Below are 21,439 nucleotides of genomic sequence, written 5' to 3'. Positions count from 1 at the left end.
TTCCATCACTTATTGCACCTGGCTGGAGAGTTTTGGATTCCATCCTATACTCTCTCCCAGATTTTTGGCTTGTGATGTTTCCTTGGCTTCCAGCACACCTGGCTCTTGTAACAGCTGTTAACGCAACAAAAATACATGATGCAACAACTGCTTTCTCTTCAAACAGCTATTTTCCAAACTTTGGGGAGATTGACTTAATTTTCACCAAAAAATGGCCCCGCCAAGGAACAAAGAAAGAAAAACAGAAAGTGAAACATCGAGTTACATCGAGTCTACAGCACAGAAACAGGCCATTCAGTCCAACTGGCCTATGCCAGCGTATAAACTCCACACGAGCCTCCTCCCTCTCTACTTCATTTAACCCTATATTCATATCTTTCTATTCCTTTCTTCCTCGTGTACTTATCTAACTTCCCCTTAAATGCATCTATGCTATTCGCCTCAACTACTCCTTATGAAAGCACGTTCCACATTCTAACCACTCTCTGGGTAAAGAAGTTTCTCTTCAATTCCTTATTAGATTTATTAGTGACCATCTTATATTTAAGACCTCTAGTTTTGGACTCCCCCACAAGTGGAAACATTTTTGCTACATCTGCCCTATCAAACCCTATCATTATCTTAAAGACCTCTAATAGGTCTCCCCTCAGATTTCTCTTTTCTAGAGTAAAGAGCCTCAGCCTGTTCAGCCTTCCCTGAAAAGTATATCCTCTCAGTTCTATTATTATCCTTGTGAATCATTTTTGCACTTTCTCCAATTCCTCTATAACCTTTTTATAATATGGAGACCAGAACTGTGCATAGTACCCAAGTGTGGTCTAACCAAGTTTCTATAAAGTTTAACATAACTTCTCTGCTTTTCAATTCTGTCCCTCTAGAAATGAACCTGCGTTGCTACTTTTAGTGATTTGTGTGTCCGTACCCTGAGATTCCTTTGCTCCTCTACCCCACTTAGACTCTTATTATCCAAGCAGTATATGGACTCCTTATTCTTCCTACCAAAATGCACCAACTCACATTTATCTATTTTGAAATTCATTTGCCAATTACACATCCATTCTGCAAATTTATTAATATCTTCTAGCATTTTAATGCATTCTTCCTTTGTATTAACTACATCCCCCAATTTGGTGTCATCCGCAAATTTTGAAATTATACTTCTGATTCCCGAGTCCAAATCATAAATGTAAATGCTGAACAACAATGGTCCCAGCACTGATCCCTGAGGAACTCCACTTCCCACCTTTTGCCAGTCTGAGTAGCTACCCTTAACCCCTACACTCTGTTTTCTGTTTTGTAGCTAGCTTGCTATCCATTCTGCTACCTGTCCCCTGACTCCACATGTTCTGACCTTAGTCATGAGTCTACAATGTGGTAGCTTATCAAAGGCCTTTTGAAAATCCAAATATATTACATCTATTGCATTACCCTTGTCTACTCTTTCTGTTACTTCTTCAAATAATTCAATAAGGTTGGTCAAGCATGACTTTCCCTTCTGAAAACCATGCTGACTACTCTTTATTATAGTTTTGTTTTCCAGATGTTTTTCTGTTACATCTTTGAGTAAAGATTCCATTATCTTTCCTACCACTGACGTTAAGCTAACTGGTCTATCGTTCCCTCGACTTGTTCTATTTCCCTTTTTAAATATAGGAACAATATTAGCTGTCCACCAGTCCTCTGGCACTACTCCCTTTTCTAATGAATTTTATATATATGTAATAATGCCTCTGCTATCTCTTCCCTAACTTCTTTTAATATGCTCGGATGCAATCCATCCGGACCAGGGGTTTTATCCTCTCAAAGTTTGATTAGTTTATCAGTTATCTCCCCAATTTATCAATTATCTCCCACGTTAAAGTAATTTCACATTATCTTGATCCTGATTCCCCCATCACCCCCACCTTGCAAGTCCTGGACTGAATGAGGCAGCCTACTTATGATCCCATCTCTACGGAATGGGACACAACTCATAGGGTGGGTTAGTCTCACTTAAATAAATACACTCACACCTTTTAATAATTTTAAATGGCCTTCCTCTGCACAATCCCCAATGCTCCTACTTTCTTGAGGTCTAATCTCTGAGGTGGGATTCCTCATTCCATCCATTCCCTAGCTGAGAAATCTTTCAGTACCCACCCCCCCCAACCCTGTTATTTTCACCTCTCAGTGCAATAGCATTGAGTCCTTGCAGTGAGAGATGGAACTGAACTTTTGGGAGCAGGTCACCCTAATCTTTGCACTGTAGGGCAAATTATGGCCCTCAGAAAAATTAAATAACTGTTACGTCTATAAATTATAAGATACTGTTCTATTACTGTAAAAAACACTATAAATACTTGAAAATGTTATGTTTTTATAAAACAGGTTAGTGCCCGCACACAGGAATGAGGTCAGGTAACTCAGCTCAGACCAGGGATTGAACAGGGAGCCTTCAAGGGGAGTGTTGTCATCAACTGAGCCATCAGGGCAGCTGACAACGAGTCTCGACCTTCCCTCTCCAGTAACTCTTAAAAGAAGCTCTAAAGGTCCAAGAAGACGTGAGGGCCAGATTATTTCTTATAGCTCTTTGGCAGCTTGCACTTACCATCCACACCATTACGTACGAGAAAACTGCAATCCACAAGGTCGCTGAGACGAACGTGAACATGAAGTACTTCTCCCAGCGAGGCTTGGCACAGTTTGGAATAGTGAAGTACATCAGAAAACACAGCGGCCATGCGAACGCCCACTTTATCACATCCCACATTCCCACTGCGGAGAGACAGAAGAAAAGAGGGGCTCATCCTCACACACAGACTTTTACTTGCAGCGTTCTCAGTAGGTGGGGGAATAGGAAAAAAGGAAATAAGTTGGACAGCCTGGCCCAGGTCCACTGCCCACCATATTCTGCCTCTTGAAATCAATGGACGGCTGTCAGCTGAGGCTCCCTGCTGGCAGCAAGTACTCGGGAAATTAGCCCTATTGTGCGGATCATCAATATGAGCCCCCCTCCCCGATCAGACCAACACTGTTCCAATCAGATAATCTCCATTATTATCTTCTTGTCACCTCCTCTCTTACTTAAAGCCTTAAACCACTCTCCATCACAATCTTCCTGTTCTTCTATTTTAATCGTTATTACTATGGTCATTGCCCCTCTAAACTTTTGTCTCTTGCTCCTCCTAAGTTCCAAGTTCATACTTGGAACACACTTTACCTCCTCACTGTGTTGGAACACAAGGCCTTGGAAATTCGGGCGTCCCTATTTGTGCAGAATACGGCCCCTGAGTCTGAATGGTGAGGTCCGACCCGCCCCCGAGAAATTGAAAGGGGGAAGTTCTCCTGAGCTGCTCGCGGCAGTGCCCAGGAGAATCCCGGACAATTCGGGAGGTTTGGCCATGCTAATGTTTGACTGATGACTCACATTTAATATGTGTCAATCAAACCGCAGTCAGAGCCAGTAAACAAATCATTGTGTAATACATTAATTTTAAAGGGGCGCTGTCTTCATAAAAGTGTTTAACAATCCTTTTAAAAAAAAATTGAGATGGAGACTGCAGCAGAATGCAGCATCACTTTCCTCAATGTCCAAATACCATTGCCAGATGATTTATTGCAAAATGTGTTTGTAAACAAAAACTATTTTTCCATCTCCTTAAAAGGATCTTTTTTTTAAACCAATCTTGACATATGACTGTTAGCCGGGGAGATAAAGAACGAGTGTATTTTAAAAAATTCATTCTCCGGATATGGGCATCGGTGGCAAGGCCGGCATTTATTGCCCATCCCTAGCTGCCCTTGAGAAGGTGTTGGTAGGCCTTCTTCTTCAACCGCTGCAGTCTAAGTGGTGAAGGTGCTCCCACAGTGCTGTTAGGCAGGGAGTTCCAGGACTTTGACCCAGCGACGATGAAGGAACGGAGATATATTTCCAAGTCGGGATGGTGAGTGACTTGGAGGGGAACTTGGAAGTGATGGTGTTCCCAAGAATCTGCTGCCCTTGTCCTTTCATGATGTGGAGATGCCGGTGATGGACTGGGGTTGACAATTGTAAACAATTTTACAACACCAAGTTATAGTCCAGCAATTTTATTTTAAATTCACAAGCTTTCGGAGATTTTCTCCTTCCTCAGGCAAAAACATTTGCCTGAGGAAGGAGAAAATCTCCGAAAGCTTGTGAATTTAAAATAAAATTGCTGGACTATAACTTGGTGTTGTAAAATTGTTTACACTTGTCCTTTCAGGTAGCGGAGGTCGTGGGTTTGGGAGGTGCTGTCAAAGAAGACTTGACGAGTTGCTGCGGTGCATCCTGTAGATAGTACACACTGCAGTCAGGAGACTCATCTGGTCTGTACTTCTCAGCTTTAGTCATATACAACTCAATTTATCTTCTTTGAATCTAATTTTCTGTGCATGTTCAGGCACTGTTTGTTTGCACAATTACCAGCCATTGATAATGCTGCTTTCTGAGTGTTCTTATTTTCCTTTGCAGTTTCTTGTTAAGCTCTGAGTTTACAATGCAAGTTGAGAACTAATCTGTGAATGTCACACCTTTTTCCATCAGAAGAGAACAGATATCTTCCAGCCACGTGATGGTCAGGTAGCAATCAAACAGAGGAGACACTGCACAGCCACAAAATAAAAACACCAACTGTCAACCGTTCAGAGTTGGAAAGGTAGAGAAGAGGTGGCTCTAGCTGCTTCCTGGAGCCAACACTTGAGACGTTAACAATTTCCAGTGCAGTTCTAGCATATTTCCACAAGTTCCTCTGCAAACTAATCAAACACTTTGGCACTTTGTGTTCTGCTGTGTTGTGACCTATAGCGACTGTTCTGAGTTGGGGGACTTGGACTGCGGCGACTTGTTCATGGTCCTATCTCCGAGTGCACATTTCCAAGAACCCTGAAATGGGCCTCTCCTTGTGTGGAATGTGTCACTGGTTTTCTTCAGTTTTGCATTTATGACATTGGAAAAAAGTGAACAACCTCCTGCATTTGAATATTAAGCTAGGGAGAATAATAACCTAGTGGGGTGAAGCTGCGCTGTGAATTACAGAATATGGAATGCGTTCATATGCGTAGCCTCTGTTATTTTAACAAAGGTGCTCATCTGTCTGTGGGATCTTGCTGTGCGCAAATTGGCTGCCGTGTTTCCTATGTTACAACAGTGACCGCACTTCAAAAGTACTTCATTGGCTGTGAAGCACTGTGGGATGTCCTGAGGTCATAAAAGGCGCTATATAAATGCAGGTCTTTCTTAAATAAACAGCTTAAAATCATTAAGGAATTTCATGTGAATATGTTTAAATGCTACTAATGATTTCAACCCACATGATAACAGCAGAGGACAATCAACAGCGTGCTACCCAAACTCTAAACAGTACAGCACTTAATATAATGGCAGAGGGAGTTCTGGAGCAGACTGTAGTCACTCATCGCGCAATAAAAGTACCAGCGGAGGGAGCCCGTGAGCAGATACTGCAGGCACACACAACCATGGTACAAGGAGCTCCAGAACGATATATCATCTCTCACTCACCAGGTCTTGCAATGAAGCTAACAGCACAAGGAGCAGTAAGGCAAAGTGGAGGGTACTTTGGAGCAGACCCACAGGCCTTCTTAGTCCCTCTCCACACACTTTTACAAGAGTTTCAAAGCCAATCTGTACTTAAACGTGGTACAACCCCTCGTAAAAGCCCCCCGCCCACCCAAACTCACCGGGTAAGTGGAATGGCACATAGGGCCCCTCCCCTTCATCCTCCTCCTCTTCCTCTTCGTCGTTTTCATTGTTCTCGTTGTCCTCGTTTTGGTTCTCATGCTCCGTTTCATTGCCGGCCTCAGTCTTGTCCTCTTCCCTCCTCTGGCCGTTCACACTTCTCTCAGTGGAGTTGCTTGGCCCAGTTCCGTTCTCGATGTTGTGCTTCGCCGGCATTTTAATGGAAACTTCGGGTTCTCCATTGGAAACGGTCTTGCTGCTGATCAGCCTTTGTCTCTGGAATACAGAGAACAAGCAAATGGGCTTAGCGCCAATTAGACAAAGATTCATTATAGGCTGGTTGGACGCTCAAAACACAGATCTATGTGTTCATGCGGAACTGATTTGATTTGTGGTTTGAGAAAAGACAATGGAAAGTTCAAGAAAGCAATCAGAAATCCACAGGGGAAAAAAATGTTAGATCAACTCTCAGTCTTTTTGGCTTAATAAAGATCGGGTCAGCACAGGCTTGGCATCTTCGACATTCATTTATTTTAATGATTTACAGCTACTGTCAAGTTGAATGCTGTTGCCTCCTTGTCACATGAGGACTGGATTATTTTTGGTACAGTGCCCACCACCTATACCATCCGTGCTTATCCCGGGCAGCCGCCTATATTGGGCAAACAGGGCTAAACGATATGCCAGTACCATTTGGGTCAACTACAACACTTATAACACATTAAGCGTGCTGGCAATTTCAGGATGTATGGGAGGTGGAAGCTTTGCCATCTTAATGTTCACAAGTTGCCCCCTTTAATGCTGTTGAATTGATTAGCTCTATAACAAAGACACGCAACCCTTATTCAATTACTTCTATGTTTTGTAGCGGCAAATCGAGTCCGTAGGGGAGTCAGGGGCAATAGGGAGGGTACACACTGATCCAGAGATGGAGACGCGGGGAAAATCCATGACTCTGATTTTTGTATACGTTGTGCAGCAGTTTTACTGTCCACTCCTTGTAGCGGGCAAATCGCGTTAACACCAATGTGCCCACTATAAGTGATGTGGAGATGCCGGTGATGGACTGGGGTTGACAATTGTAAACAATTTTACAACACCAAGTTATAGTCCAACAAATTTATTTTTAATTCCACAAGCTTTCGGAGGCTTCCTCCTTCGTCAGGTGAACGGTATGGAAATGACATTTTCGAATCCTTCGCATTTTAAAATCACAGAACAATGCCTGGTGATTACTGCCCATTGCCAAGGCAATCACAGTGAGCAGACAGAAAGGTGTCACCTAAAAAGGCCACCGAATATACAAACCCCCCAAAAAAAAGAGAGAGAGAGAAGGAAGACAGTCAATGACCCGTTATATTAAAAACAGATAACATTTGTTCGCTGGTGGGGTTACGTGTAGTGTGACATGAACCCAAGATCCCGGTTGAGGCCGTCCTCATGGGTGCGGAACTTGGCTATCAATTTCTGCTCGACGATTTTGCGTTGTCGTGTGTCTCGAAGACCGCCTTGGAGTATGCTTACCCGAAGGTCGGTGGCTGAATGTCCATGACTGCTGAAGTGTTCCCCGACAGGGAGAGAACCCTCCTGTTTGGCGATTGTTGCGCGGTGTCCGTTCATCCGTTGTCGCAGCGTCTGCATGGTCTCGCCAATGTACCATGCTCTGGGGCATCCTTTCCTGCAACGTATGAGGTAGACAACGTTGGCCGAGTCACAGGCGTATGAACCGTGCACCTGGTGGGTGGTGTCCTCTTGTGTGATGGTGGTATCTGTGTCGATGATCTGGCATGTCTTGCAGAGGTTACCGTGGCAGGGTTGTGTGGTGTCGTGGACGCTGTTCTCCTGAAGGCAGGGTAATTTGCTGCGAACGATGGTTTGTTTGAGGTTGGGTGGCTGTTTAAAGGCGAGTAGTGGAGGTGTGGGGATGGCCATAGTGAGGTGTTCGTCATCATTGATGACATGTTGAAGGCTGCGGAGAACATGGCGTAGTTTCTCCGCTCCGGGGAAGTACTGGACGACGAAGGGTACTCTGTTGGTTGCGTCCCGTGTTAGTCTTCTGAGGAGGTCTACGCGATTTTTCGCTGTGGCCCGTCGGAACTGTCGATCGATGAGTCGAGCATCATATCCCGTTCTTACTAGGGCGTCTTTCAGCGTCTGTAGGTGTCCATCGCGTTCCTCCTCGTCTGAGCAGACCCTGTGTATTCGCAGGGCCTGTCCATAGGGGATGGCCTCTTTGACGTGGTTAGGGTGGAAGCTGGAAAAGTGGAGCATCGTGAGGTTGTCCGTGGGCTTGCGGTAGAGTGAGGTGCTGAGGTGCCCGTCTTTGATGGAGATTCGTGTGTCCAAGAAAGAAACTGATTCTGAGGAGTAGTCCATGGTGAGCTTGATGGTGGGATGGAACTTGTTGATGTTATCGTGTAGTCTCTTTAGTGATTCCTCACCGTGGGTCCATAGAAAGAAAATGTCGTCGATGTATCTGGTGTACAGTGTTGGTTGGAGGTCCTGTGCAGTGAAGAAGTCCTGCTCGAACTTGTGCATGAAAATGTTGGCGTATTGGGGTGCGAATTTGGTCCCCATGGCTGTTCCGTGTGTTTGGGTAAAGAACTGGTTATTGAAGGTGAAGACATTGTGATCCAGGATGAAGCGGATGAGTTGTATGATGGCGTCTGGAGATTGGCTGTTGTTGGTGTTGAGTATTGATGCTGTCGCAGCGATGCCGTCATCGTGGGGGATACTGGTGTAGAGTGCCGAGACGTCCATCGTGGTGAGAAGTGTTCCTGGTTCAACAGGTCTGTGGGTACTGAGTTTTTGTAGAAAGTCTGTAGTGTCGCGACAGAAGCTGGGGGTTCCCTGCACGATGGGTTTCAGGATGCCCTCGATGTATCCAGAGAGGTTCTCACACAGGGTTTCATTGCCTGATACGATAGGACGTCCGGGTGTGTTGGCTTTGTGTATCTTTGGGAGGCAGTAGAAGTCTCCCACGCGGGGAGTACATGGGATGAGAGTGCGTAGGATGTTTTGAAGGTCTGGATCGAAGGTCTTGATCAGTTTGTTGAGCTGATGGGTGTGTTCTTTGGTCGGGTCTGCGGGTAACCGTCTGTAGTGTTCCTGGTTGTCCAGTTGTCGGTATGCTTCTTTGCAATAGTCCGTTCTGTTCTGTATGACGATGGCTCCTCCTTTGTCCACTGGTTTGATGACGATGTTGCAGTTGGTCTTGAGAGCTTTGATGGCGTTGCGTTGTGCTCGGGTGACATTCTGGACTGTCTTCCGAGTTGCGGCTGATGAATCTGGCATAGACGCATTTCCTGACAGCTTGAGCATACATGTCAAGCTGAGGGCAGCGACCCTCTGGAGGAGTCCAGTGAGACTCTTTCCTCTTCGGTTGCTGTACCGCGGATCCCTCTGTCTGCTGTTCCGGATCGTTGATTGTCTCATTGGGTTCGCTGCTGAAATTTTGTGGTTTGTGGTAGAATTCCCGGAGCCTCATTCTCCTGATGAATTCCTCTGTGTCTGCCGCGAGACTGGTGGGGTCCATTTTGGTAGTGGGGCAGAAATTGAGCCCTCGGCTGAGAACTTCGATTTCGTCTGGTTGAAGGGTGTGGTCGGACAAATTGACAATAGACTTCCCTGTGGTTGCAACCGTGGTACCAGGGGAAGCTTGGTCGATGCTGGTGGTGATGCCGAGTTTCTCAAGCTTCCTGCTCTTGGTTTTCATGTAGGCAGTGTAGTTCCGTTGCCTCGTCTGTTTGGCGGTATATCGTAGCTGGTCTGCTGTGTCCTGAGTACAGGTTGAGAGTATGGACTCTATCTTAGTTTCGAGGTTGCGGCGTCTGCTGTAGAGTTGGTGTACGAGATGGTTGCGGAGTGTGCGAGAGGTACGACGGCAGAGTCTCTCAGCGTAATCCGAGTTGTATGTGGACTTGAGTGGGTTTGTGATCTGTAGTCCTTTCGGGATCTTGTCTGCTTTCTTGCAGCTCTGTAAAAACTTGATGTCTGTGTCTAAATGCGCGATCTTCTTGGATATCCTTTCCACTGTGAGCCGGCAGTTTGTGGTGTCGATGGTAGCCATGATGTGGAGATGCCGGTGATGGACTGGGGTTGACAATTGTAAACAATTTTACAACACCAAGTTATAGTCCAACAAATTTATTTTTAATTCCACAAGCTTTCGGAGGCTTCCTCCTTCGTCAGGTGAACGGTATGGAAATGACATTTTCGAATCCTTCGCATTTTAAAATCACAGTCCCCACTATAAGTGGTGGGGACTGTATACAATTCTCACTGGATCCACGTCCCTCATCTGCTCTGTCAGTTCTAGCAGTAAGTCATTGCCTGACTGACTCTGTAATACATAGCCATGCTGTCATACAAGCATCTATGTCTAATTGGCACTAGTTGGCAAAGTTCTGTTCCTTGCAGACACACATGATGCCACGCCAATACCATGCAGCCCGTCATCTGCCTGGGGACAAGCTTCCCACCTTTTCAGTAACAGCAAAAAGCATTGGAGAAATAGTAACTAAAAGTAAATGGCGTCATGGGGCAGCAAAGTGTGTACAACGGGATTGGGAATTAACAGTATTAGCCACATGGCCCATTCTTCATCTTACTTGTGCTGCCCAGCAAGGCACTGGGCAGAGCCAAGGACTTTCCCTGAAGCGAGAGAGGAAAGGTAAGACTGACACTCCATGGGATATGATGATTCCTGCGCTGCTAGGACCATGGAAAGGTCATCTGTGGAAAGGTCAGAGTTGAACACTGAAGGTGTAATGATAGATTGATATCCTGGAATTGCACTCAAGTGACAGTCAGGGATAAGTTTCACTGGACTTCCCCTCAGGAGATTGAGCAGGTAGGTTAGACTCCACAATACGGTAGATTGTAACTGGCATACGGAAGGAGTGGGATTGATGGCCCGAATGGCCTTTTCTTATTTAATGTTTTCTTATGTTCTTGCTGGATCAGTTATCCCAGTCTGTGCTTGTGTGTCCTCCTAGTATCTGCTCAAAAATAGATGACAGAATCTCAGAGGCTAGTCATCTTCTGGGTTTGCGTGACACAGGCGAATAAAATATTAGCCCTATCTGTGATTTTTTTTCTTCAAAAGCAAAAGCAGTGCTACTTTTCACAAAAATAACATTTGTCTTGATATTAGCTGTAGCTTTCCTACTCATCGTTAACTCATGGTTTGTTTGCGTAACATTTATTTTAAGTTTAAGCTCCCTGTATCCCCCTTGTTTTTCTCTCCTGGTTTCCCTGGGTCATCCACTCAAGAAGCTTCTTCCAATGCCACCATGAGCCCTATACTGGGAGTTTCACAAGCGTGGCCCAGGGAAGACTCTCTCAGCCATCCTCTGGCTTCCATTTGGTGTCTCCCTCCTTCTCTACACCCACAGTGAGGCAGCTGAGATCGTGAAGTCAGCAGCGTGAGGGAATAGGACCAGTACTTCCCTATCTCATGGCGCAACGCTGTGATATCAGGAAACTCAAAAATTCAGACCCGAGTGCAACAAAGTTCTATTTTCAGTGAAACAGAAACGCAAGATTAAAGAGCTCGCTTCTTTAAAGGGACAGTGATCTGGATTGCTAGTTTTAAGCATCCAGTTTGCAAGCTTTTATAGTTGGGCCAGAGGTCAACCTCAGTTTGTGGGGTATGTGTGCCTTGAGCTTGGATCATAACGCTGACAGACATCTATGTTACATCCTTTTGACCCGTCATCAGGTAAAGGCTCATACCTGAACCTTTTCTCCTGATACCTGCTTCAGCTGATGGGAGTAAATACCTCATTGATGAGCATGCGACTAGCCATGCTTAGCCTGGTTTTGGGTCCAAAGTGGCTGGTTATCATGATCCTTAGGCTGGCCTCCGAGAAAGAGAGCTGGTGTGGATAAGCCGACAGCAGTTCATCTACCATGAGCACGGAGGAGTTACGGCAGAAGTTGGCTGTGAAGAAAAGATGACAATGTTAAGTGTTGTGACTAACCCTCTCACCAACTCCAGCGCCCCTACTGCAAGGGAGTGGGACTAAGTGGATAGCTCTACCAAAGAGGGACAAAGGGCTGAATGGCCTCCTTCTGTGCTGTACGATTCTATGTTTCAATGTAACCACTACATCATTGGCTGGTCAGGATAAGGGCTTTTTCTAGGCCATTGTTTCCAGTGTGACTTTATAATCTCAAAGTTGTGCGCTCGTTTCCTTCAGCACTTTTGATTGCCATGAATAAGTGCCAAGTGCACAAATACCTTCCAAAATGCCGGCTCTGTTGACAGAGTTTTCTGGAACTGAGCCGCCTGCAAATTGTACTGAGGAAACAATTTCCCTCTAAAAACAGATAGTTTCCCCTTTCCATCCTATGGCTGTAGCTGTTGCAGGCTATTTGACCCAAGGGTGGAATCACAGCCAAGCCCTATACTGTCCCCATTCAACATCTTATTATGTGCAGCTTCAGTGGGGGGGTGGGATCAGGAGTGGAAACCTTCCCTAATCTAGGGGCGTTGAGATGATTGTAATCCCCTATTGTGCCACCCTGGCTGAGATCAATCACCTTCCATCTGGATGGCTCAATTGTTCACTGGATAAACTCACTGGGCCATCGGGGCAGCTTGCACCACTTTTTTCAAAACAATATTTGGTGCTCATCAGGGTAAGGGACATTAGTGCTGAGGGATGAAAGACTTTACATTTCAGGCACCCAGTGCCAACACCAAGCATTCCTAGTACAGGTACCTTTAAACACAGACTAAACATCCCTCTATTCTGCACCAACAATATACCTCAGCACCAACCTCAAGCCTTCACTCTCTACTGCACCAACGAGACATTTCTTTCATTTCCCACTCTAGCTATCATCTGGCTTGTCCAAATAAGATTAACAATTACTGTTATATTAAGGACAGTCCCATGCTGTGAGCCAGGTTCATGAGGAACGGGATAAGCTAACAGATCGAGGAGATTTCTATCCCATTAGTCAGGTCTGGATTTGAAACTAGATCCTGGATGTGAAAGACTAATTGCACCAGTCAGTCCTGTAACTACAGCAGTTATGTGATTTCATACACGGAGTACCATCGAGATTTTTAATACAGGTTATCTGTGTGGTATCACTGGATGCTGCAGGTATTAGCAACACCATGGATTCAGTCTTACACTCGCCCGTCCTACTCATAATGTCAGCTGGTGGAAAGTTGTCAATTTTTGCATATTTTATCAATCACAATGTACTTACGTGAGGGTTTACCATTGCTTGTTATGGGATTGCTAGTGTACTGTGACAGTTTGTAAATAAAAGACAATGCTTTGTAGCAAAAAAACTGACAACTTTACGACGTAATCATTACTAGATTGCCTCTCATGTCGATGTACATGTCAAAGTATCACTCCTATGTGTCATGCATGTTAACACCCAACATATGTGGCAGCTAATCTCAATGCCAGGTGCCCTGATGTCTGCCACTTTCATGGAAGCCCCTGTTTTAAATCTAGATCTGAAAGTTCTGCTGTAGTTTAATAAGTTGTTTCCCCATCACGTCTCACCATCCTCCTCATTGCTGGAAACACAACAGCAGCTGCTGGCCCTGGTAAAGATATCTCTCACTGCTGGACCTGGTAAAGATACCTCTCATTGCTGGCTCTGGTAGAGATATCTCTCACTGCTGGACCTGGTAAAGATACCTCTCACTGCTGGACCTGGTAAAGATATCTCTCACTGCTGGACCTGGTAAAGATATCTCTCACTGCTGGACCTGGTAAAGATACCTCTCACTGCTGGCTCTGGTAGAGATATCTCTCACTGCTGGACCTGATGGAGATACCTCTCACTGCTGGACCTGGTAAAGATACCTCTCACTGCTGGACCTGGTAAAGATATCTCTCACTGCTGGACCTGGTAAAGATACCTCTCACTGCTGGCTCTGGTAGAGATATCTCTCACTGCTGGCTCTGATAGAGATATCTCTCACTACTGGACCTGGTAAAGATACCTCTCACTGCTGGCTCTGATAGAGATATCTCTCACTGCTGGACCTGGTAAAGATATCTCTCACTACTGGACCTGGTAAAGATACCTCTCACTGCTGGCTCTGATAGAGATATCTCTCACTGCTGGACCTGGTAAAGATATCTCTCACTGCTGGACCTGGTAAAGATATCTCTCACTGCTGGACCTGGTAAAGATACCTCTCACTGCTGGCACTGATGGAGATATCTCTCACTGCTGGCACTGATGGAGATATCTCTCACTGCTGGACCTGATGGAGATATCTCTCACTGCTGGACCTGATGGAGATACCTCTCACTGCTGGACCTGGTAGAGATATCTCTCACTGCTGGATCTGATGGAGATATCTCTCACTGCTGGACCTGGTAGAGATATCTCTCACTGCTGGACCTGATGGAGATATCTCTCACTGCTGGACCTGGTAGAGATATCTCTCACTGCTGGACCTGATGGAGATATCTCTCACTGCTGGACCTGGTAAAGATATCTCTCACTGCTGGACCTGGTAAAGATATCTCTCACTGCTGGACCTGGTAAAGATACCTCTCACTGCTGGCTCTGGTAGAGATATCTCTCACTGCTGGACCTGATGGAGATACCTCTCACTGCTGGACCTGGTAAAGATACCTCTCACTGCTGGACCTGGTAAAGATATCTCTCACTGCTGGACCTGGTAAAGATACCTCTCACTGCTGGCTCTGGTAGAGATATCTCTCACTGCTGGCTCTGATAGAGATATCTCTCACTGCTGGACCTGGTAAAGATACCTCTCACTGCTGGCTCTGATAGAGATATCTCTCACTGCTGGACCTGGTAAAGATATCTCTCACTGCTGGACCTGGTAAAGATATCTCTCACTGCTGGACCTGGTAAAGATACCTCTCACTGCTGGCACTGATGGAGATATCTCTCACTGCTGGCACTGATGGAGATATCTCTCACTGCTGGACCTGATGGAGATATCTCTCACTGCTGGACCTGGTAAAGATACCTCTCACTGCTGGACCTGGTAAAGATATCTCTCACTGCTGGACCTGGTAAAGATACCTCTCACTGCTGGCTCTGGTAGAGATATCTCTCACTGCTGGCTCTGATAGAGATATCTCTCACTGCTGGACCTGGTAAAGATACCTCTCACTGCTGGCTCTGATAGAGATATCTCTCACTGCTGGACCTGGTAAAGATATCTCTCACTGCTGGACCTGGTAAAGATATCTCTCACTGCTGGACCTGGTAAAGATACCTCTCACTGCTGGCTCTGGTAGAGATATCTCTCACTGCTGGCTCTGATAGAGATATCTCTCACTGCTGGACCTGGTAAAGATACCTCTCACTGCTGGCTCTGGTAAAGATACCTCTCACTGCTGGCTCTGATAGAGATATCTCTCACTGCTGGACCTGGTAAAGATATCTCTCACTGCTGGACCTGGTAAAGATACCTCTCACTGCTGGCACTGATGGAGATATCTCTCACTGCTGGACCTGATGGAGATATCTCTCACTGCTGGACCTGATGGAGATACCTCTCACTGCTGGTCCTGGTAGAGATATCTCTCACTGCTGGATCTGATGGAGATACCTCTCACTGCTGGACCTGGTAGAGATATCTCTCACTGCTGGCACTGATGGAGATATCTCTCACTGCTGGACCTGGTAGAGATATCTCTCACTGCTGGACCTGATGGAGATATCTCTCACTGCTGGACCTGGTAGAGATATCTCTCACTGCTGGACCTGATGGAGATATCTCTCACTGCTGGATCTGATGGAGATATCTCTCACTGCTGGCACTGGTGGAGATTTCTCTCACTGCTGAGGTGTGCTGTACAAATACGAGTTGTTGATTTTCATGACTATTAAAGACAGGCTATCTACAATACAGGGAGCCTAGTCCTTACCTTTTTTCAGTAAGACCACAGTTGCGTCACAGCTGCTGTTGTCATCGATTTCCGTATTATTTGCAGTCCCGTTAGCCATGTTCACAGAAGTCTTCTTCCATTTGCTTTCGAAGAAAATCTGCATCGTGGTGTTGAACCTGGGTCCCATAAGAGCAGCCATTAGAAATGATTAGAGCATTTTTAAATTTAATTCTTTTAAAATCAGAAGCTTACATTATAAAACAATATAAATTCATGTTTCCCACAGTACTTGTAATGAAGTACAGTGCACATTTCATTGTTGTGAAGCTCGTGGAAAATTTCAGAGCGACATGATGAGGTATTATGTAAATGCAAGTCTGCCTTTCGAAGAAATGGGATAGTTTTGTTTCTGTCCCTTACAGGGAAGGTCATTACACAGTCTTTGCTGCAGTCAATCTTCACCCTCACTTTTAATACCACGTCCAATATGAGTCCCACCTGCATTCCCATCCCTCACTCTGATGTCATCGGTGACTCGATCCAGTCCCACATCCCAATCCCTCAGCAGATAATATCGAAGCTGTGGCCAAGTGGCCCACCTACTTATTGTGGGTCTCAGTTAGGATATAAATAGCAGTTTCCATACTACTAAAATGCAATCTTTCCTATTGGCAAATCTTGGAGCTGTAGTGGATGTTGAGCTGAGAACAGAAATAAGTTTAAAGGGCCCAATACCAAGATTGACAAATTGTTAGGTCATTTTTTAATGCTTTTTTTTTTGTTTCTCCCCTGTTGTCACTTAGGTTTTCAGGAGCCTTTGTGGTAATTGTGCTTCTGTCTATATTCCCCTGCCCCTCCCCCACTCCACATCAGCTCCAACAATGCCACAATGGTTCTTCCTGTGGGAATCCCCCTACGTCCGTGCTTTTTGGAGGAAGAGAAGGATGAACAGAAGACGCCAGGTGGGTTATGCTGCACCAGAGCTGTTCTACACTCACACCGGAATCTACAGGCAGCGGTGCCCATACCTGCATTTGTCAGAGGAGCAGTGCCTGCGCTGGCTGCGAGTTACAGGCAATGCCAAGACAGAGTTATACCGCTTGATGCAAGCAGATCTGTAACCAATTTCTGTAGGCATGGCACTGCCAGTGGCTGTCAAGGTCACAAATGCCCTTAATGTTTATGCTTCAGGATTATTTTAAGTTGTCATTAGGACCATGAACAACAAAAGTCAATCAACTGATCATAGATGTATAAAGCAAGCGACTGGTGCCTTGTTTGCTTGAGCAAGCAATTTTCTCTCTTACTCCATGGATGACTGAGAGCAGCATGAAAGCACTGTGCTATAACGGGCAGGATTCTCTAAAAGTTCCAAAGGCTTTTCGACTGTATCCATACCACCCTATATGCTCCATTGCACAAGTCCACTACCTCTGTATATAGGGAAAGGATTCCACTCTCTCAATGTTCAGCTTGTATGTGACATCGGCAGGGGAATATACTGATTTCCCAGGCAGCTGTCACAATTCCTTTATGTTAAGGCACTCCACTGTCCAACCAATGCTCCACTTTACAAAAACAAGTTGGGCTGACTTCTGGTTGATCACGGTTATCCTTTGGAGCTATGGCTCATGTCATGGTTCCAGAACTTCAACTGAAAATAAGGTGCTGATATCCATTAGAGTAATCAGAAGGCACGTTAACACAGCGCTCCCAGTGCCTGGGTAGATCTGGGGCCGTCCTGCAATACAGCCTGGCTAAGGTTTGAAGAACTCTTGTGTGCTGCAAGCGGCAGATGGTCCACAGTTGTATCGAGGAGACAACAAAGAGGGGCATCTTGCTGAGCTCACACATTCTGGTGCCGGGTTTGAGAGCAATTTGATAAGGTCTCATACAGGGCATCTACTCTTAACACACAAACCTGTGGCCATTGTAGTCCTGTCTACATCTTCCCATGCCCACCACAAATATGCCTTCACCTACAACTGCCATAAATGTTCCAGAAACGTCACTAATATCACATTCCTGCCACCTGAAATATGCTTACAGACCTCTCTGCAACAGCTTCACTGCCACCAAATATTTTATTGAGCACCATGTCGTGTGTGAGTGCCTAGTGTTTGCTCCCACAGTGTTTCCCCTTGGTGATGGCGTGCGGCATGTGTGCTTTTAAACACTAGTCTTGTGATTCTTCTGGGGGCTACCTCGGTGGCCGGAGTACAAGAGGCGCATGGCTGCTGTGTGTGTACACAAGCCTTTGGGATTGAGGTGGCCCTTGCCTCCTGACAGCTGTCTCCTACGATAGATCACCTGCAGGCTGCGCTAATTCCGATACCTCGTGGGCAACCTGGGCCTGCGTGCTTTTCTGGCACCGTGATAAGCGACACAACCATCATCTGCACACCTTCCAGTCACACCGCTAGTACAGGGCACTGCCTCACCATAACCCCGATCAGTGTGATAGCAGACATAATGGCCAAAAAAAATCCATGTGGTGAGTTGCGCTGCTTTTATGCCAATGGTGAATGAGTTGCACCATTTTTATGTCAATGGTGAATGAGCTGTGCCCACAGATGGCCTGGAGAGCTGGTTGTAACCAGAATTTTGTTCTTGAAGAGGCATGTGCCTCATTGTAGCACTCCTTTGACTCTGCTTGGGCCACTCTGAGTGGTCATTATCCATGGGTGCAAGAGGTGGACTCTGTCACCCACAGGCCCATGCGTTGTCATGATTTTCTTCTCCAAAGTACGAATGCATGGTGACATCTTTCAGCACATCTCGTGTTGATGTGTAGGATCCTTGGCATGTTGTCACACAATCTGTACATTGAGGGAGTGGAAGCCCTTCCTCTTGAGGGGGCTGTCTTCCGGAGTTCGCAAAGCAAAGTGGCTGCCATCCATTGCACACTGGACCTAGTGAAATCTGGCAACTCTGTAAAGTTGGCAGGCCCTATCTCGCTGCTCCCTTGCCAGAGGTGATGAATTCCCCAGCTCTGCTGTAAAGTCCTTCTGTCACCTGATGAGTGCACGCCATTCTACAGCCCAGGTGATATTAAGCAGATCACCAGTGGCTACCTGAAATGACCCTGTGCCATAAAAGTTGAGTGCTGTCGCCATCCTCATAGCTAGAGAGAGAAGAGGCCAGATGATCATGGCTTGAGGTCCTCATGCAGAAGATGGCAGTTGCTCCCTTATTGCCTCTTTGATTCAGTGCACTCTTCTCTTTCACATCTCGTCACTATATAACCTGCGTTGTCTGTATACTATATGGGTGGATGTACGATGTGGTGGGGTCCGCCCCCCATAAATGCTGCTTACTTTCCTCTGCTCCATCCTGTGCTGCTCCTCCTCCACCATGTTATTGGCATACAAGGATATGCCCATAGGAAATGCCTCATCGGCTCTAAAAAGCCCTTACTGTGGGTAGGGGGAATCAAAATTTCCTGCTGGTCAGCAGCAAGTCTAGGTCTGTGTAGGCAAATTGCCAAAAGCTAAAATTGCTGCGAAAGGTCATCCAGTGAGGCAGGTGGCCGGACAGAAAGTCTATCTGGAGTGCTTCAACTGGAATAAACCTCTATCCGGCAGCTACTGTACCCCTCTTGTCGATAAGCACAGGAGCTCATTAAAAGAACAAATCTGTACTTACTTCATGATCAAGATATAGATTGCATACATTGATATCAACACCAGAGACTCCCACCTGAAGAGGAAAATAATACGAATCCTGGGATTAGTTCTTTATTATGCAATGTGGATAAGTAGTATATTTGAAGATTACATTTGACAGAATTGCTTGAGTGTGTCACAGTGCAACACCTCCAAATATAGAGCAATTTCTACAGGTTGGGGGGACAGCAAAATTTAAAATAACTGTCAGTGAGTGTGGAATATTGATGGAGTATGTGGATGAACGGTCAGTGTATATGGAGTATGTGGATGAACGGTCAGTGTATATGGAGTATGTGGATGAACGGTCAGTGTATATGGAGTATTAATGGAGTATGTGGATGAACGGTCAGTGTATGTGGAGTATTGATGAAGTATGTGGATGAATGGTCAGTGTATATGGAGTATTGACGGAGTATGTGGATGAACGGTCAGTGTATGTGGAGTATTAATGGAGTATGTGGACGGTCAGTGTATATGGGGTATTTATGGAGAATGTGGATGAACGGTCAGTGTATGTGGAGTATTGATGGAGTATGTGGATGAACGGTCAGTGTATGTGGAGTATTGATGGAGTATGTGGATGAACGGTCAGTGTATGTGGAGTATTGATGGAGTATGTGGACGGTCAGTGTATGTGGAGTATTTATGGAGAATGTGGATGAACGGTCAGTGTATGTGGAGTATTGATGGAGTATGTGGACGGTCAGTGTATATGGAGTATTTATGGAGAATGTGGATGAACGGTCAGTGTATGTGGAGTATTGATGGAGTATGTGGATGAACGGTCAGTGTATGTGGAGTATTGATGGAGTATGTGGACGGTCAGTGTATATGGAGTATTTATGGAGAATGTGGATGAACGGTCAGTGTATGTGGAGTATTGATGGAGTATGTGGATGAACGGTCAGTGTATGTGGAGTATTGATGGAGTATGTGGATGAACGGTCAGTGTATGTGGAGTATTGATGGAGTATGTGGACGGTCAGTGTATATGGAGTATTTATGGAGAATGTGGATGAACGGTCAGTGTATGTGGAGTATTGATGGAGTATGTGGATGAACGGTCAGTGTATGTGGAGTATTAATGGAGAATGTGGATAAACGGTCAGTGTATGTGGAGTATTAATGGAGAATGTGGATAAACGGTCAGTGTATATGGAGTATTAATGGAGAATGTGGATAAACGGTCAGTGTATATGGAGTATTAATGGAGTATGTGGATGAACGGTCAGTGTATATGGAGTATTAATGGAGAATGTGGATAAACGGTCAGTGTATATGGAGTATTAATGGAGAATGTGGATAAACGGTCAGTGTATATGGAGTATTAATGGAGAATGTGGATAAACGGTCAGTGTATATGGGGTATTGATGAGTGTGTGGATGAACGGTCAGTGTATATGGGGTATTGATGGAGAATGTGGATAAACGGTCAGTGTATATGGGGTATTGATGAGTGTGTGGATGAACGGTCAGTGTATATGGGGTATTGATGAGTGTGTGGATGAACGGTCAGTGTATTTGGGGTATTGATGAGTGTGTGGATGAACGGTCAGTGTATATGGGGTATTGATGAGTGTGTGGATGAACGGTCAGTGTATATGGGGTATTGATGAGTGTGTGGATGAACGGTCAGTGTATATGGGGTATTGATGAGTGTGTGGATGAACGGTCAGTGTATATGGGGTATTGATGGAGTGTGTGGATGAACGGTCAGTGTATATGGGGTATTGATGGAGTGTGTGGATGAACGGTCAGTGTATATGGGGTATTGATGAGTGTGTGGATGAACGGTCAGTGTATATGGGGTATTGATGAGTGTGTGGATGAACGGTCAGTGTATATGGGGTATTGATGAGTGTGTGGATGAACGGTCAGTGTATATGGGATATTGATGAGTGTGTGGATGAACGGTCAGTGTATATGGGGTATTGATGAGTGTGTGGATGAACGGTCAGTGTATATGGGGTATTGATGAGTGTGTGGATGAACGGTCAGTGTATATGGGGTATTGATGAGTGTGTGGATGAACGGTCAGTGTATATGGGGTATTGATGAGTGTGTGGATGAACGGTCAGTGTATATGGGGTATTGATGAGTGTGTGGATGAACGGTCAGTGTATATGGGGTATTGATGAGTGTGTGGATGAACGGTCAGTGTATATGGGGTATTGATGAGTGTGTGGATGAACGGTCAGTGTATATGGGGTATTGATGAG

At 45.5% G+C, this 21,439-nt stretch overlaps 1 protein-coding gene across 1 annotated transcript in view; it reads right to left on the bottom strand.

The window, feature by feature from the left end:
- slc24a3 (solute carrier family 24 member 3) overlaps positions 1 to 21,439 on the bottom strand; it is a 363,621-nt gene that overhangs the window by 14,782 nt on the left and 327,400 nt on the right. Inside the window, exons 9-13 of the mRNA XM_067989393.1 lie at positions 19,198 to 19,251; positions 15,592 to 15,728; positions 11,479 to 11,639; positions 5,698 to 5,971; positions 2,588 to 2,754 (exon numbers count right to left, since the gene is read on the bottom strand). Of these exons, the coding sequence (XP_067845494.1) occupies positions 2,588 to 2,754; positions 5,698 to 5,971; positions 11,479 to 11,639; positions 15,592 to 15,728; positions 19,198 to 19,251 (793 nt within the window). The remainder of the gene's footprint in view (positions 1 to 2,587; positions 2,755 to 5,697; positions 5,972 to 11,478; positions 11,640 to 15,591; positions 15,729 to 19,197; positions 19,252 to 21,439) is intronic.

Source organism: Heptranchias perlo, chromosome 8 (genome assembly GCF_035084215.1).
Source record: "Heptranchias perlo isolate sHepPer1 chromosome 8, sHepPer1.hap1, whole genome shotgun sequence".
In the NCBI taxonomy this organism is placed as follows: Eukaryota; Metazoa; Chordata; class Chondrichthyes; order Hexanchiformes; family Hexanchidae; genus Heptranchias; species Heptranchias perlo.
The sequence above is the reverse complement of the archived record's forward strand: the minus strand, read 5'-3'. Positions and strand labels throughout refer to the sequence as shown.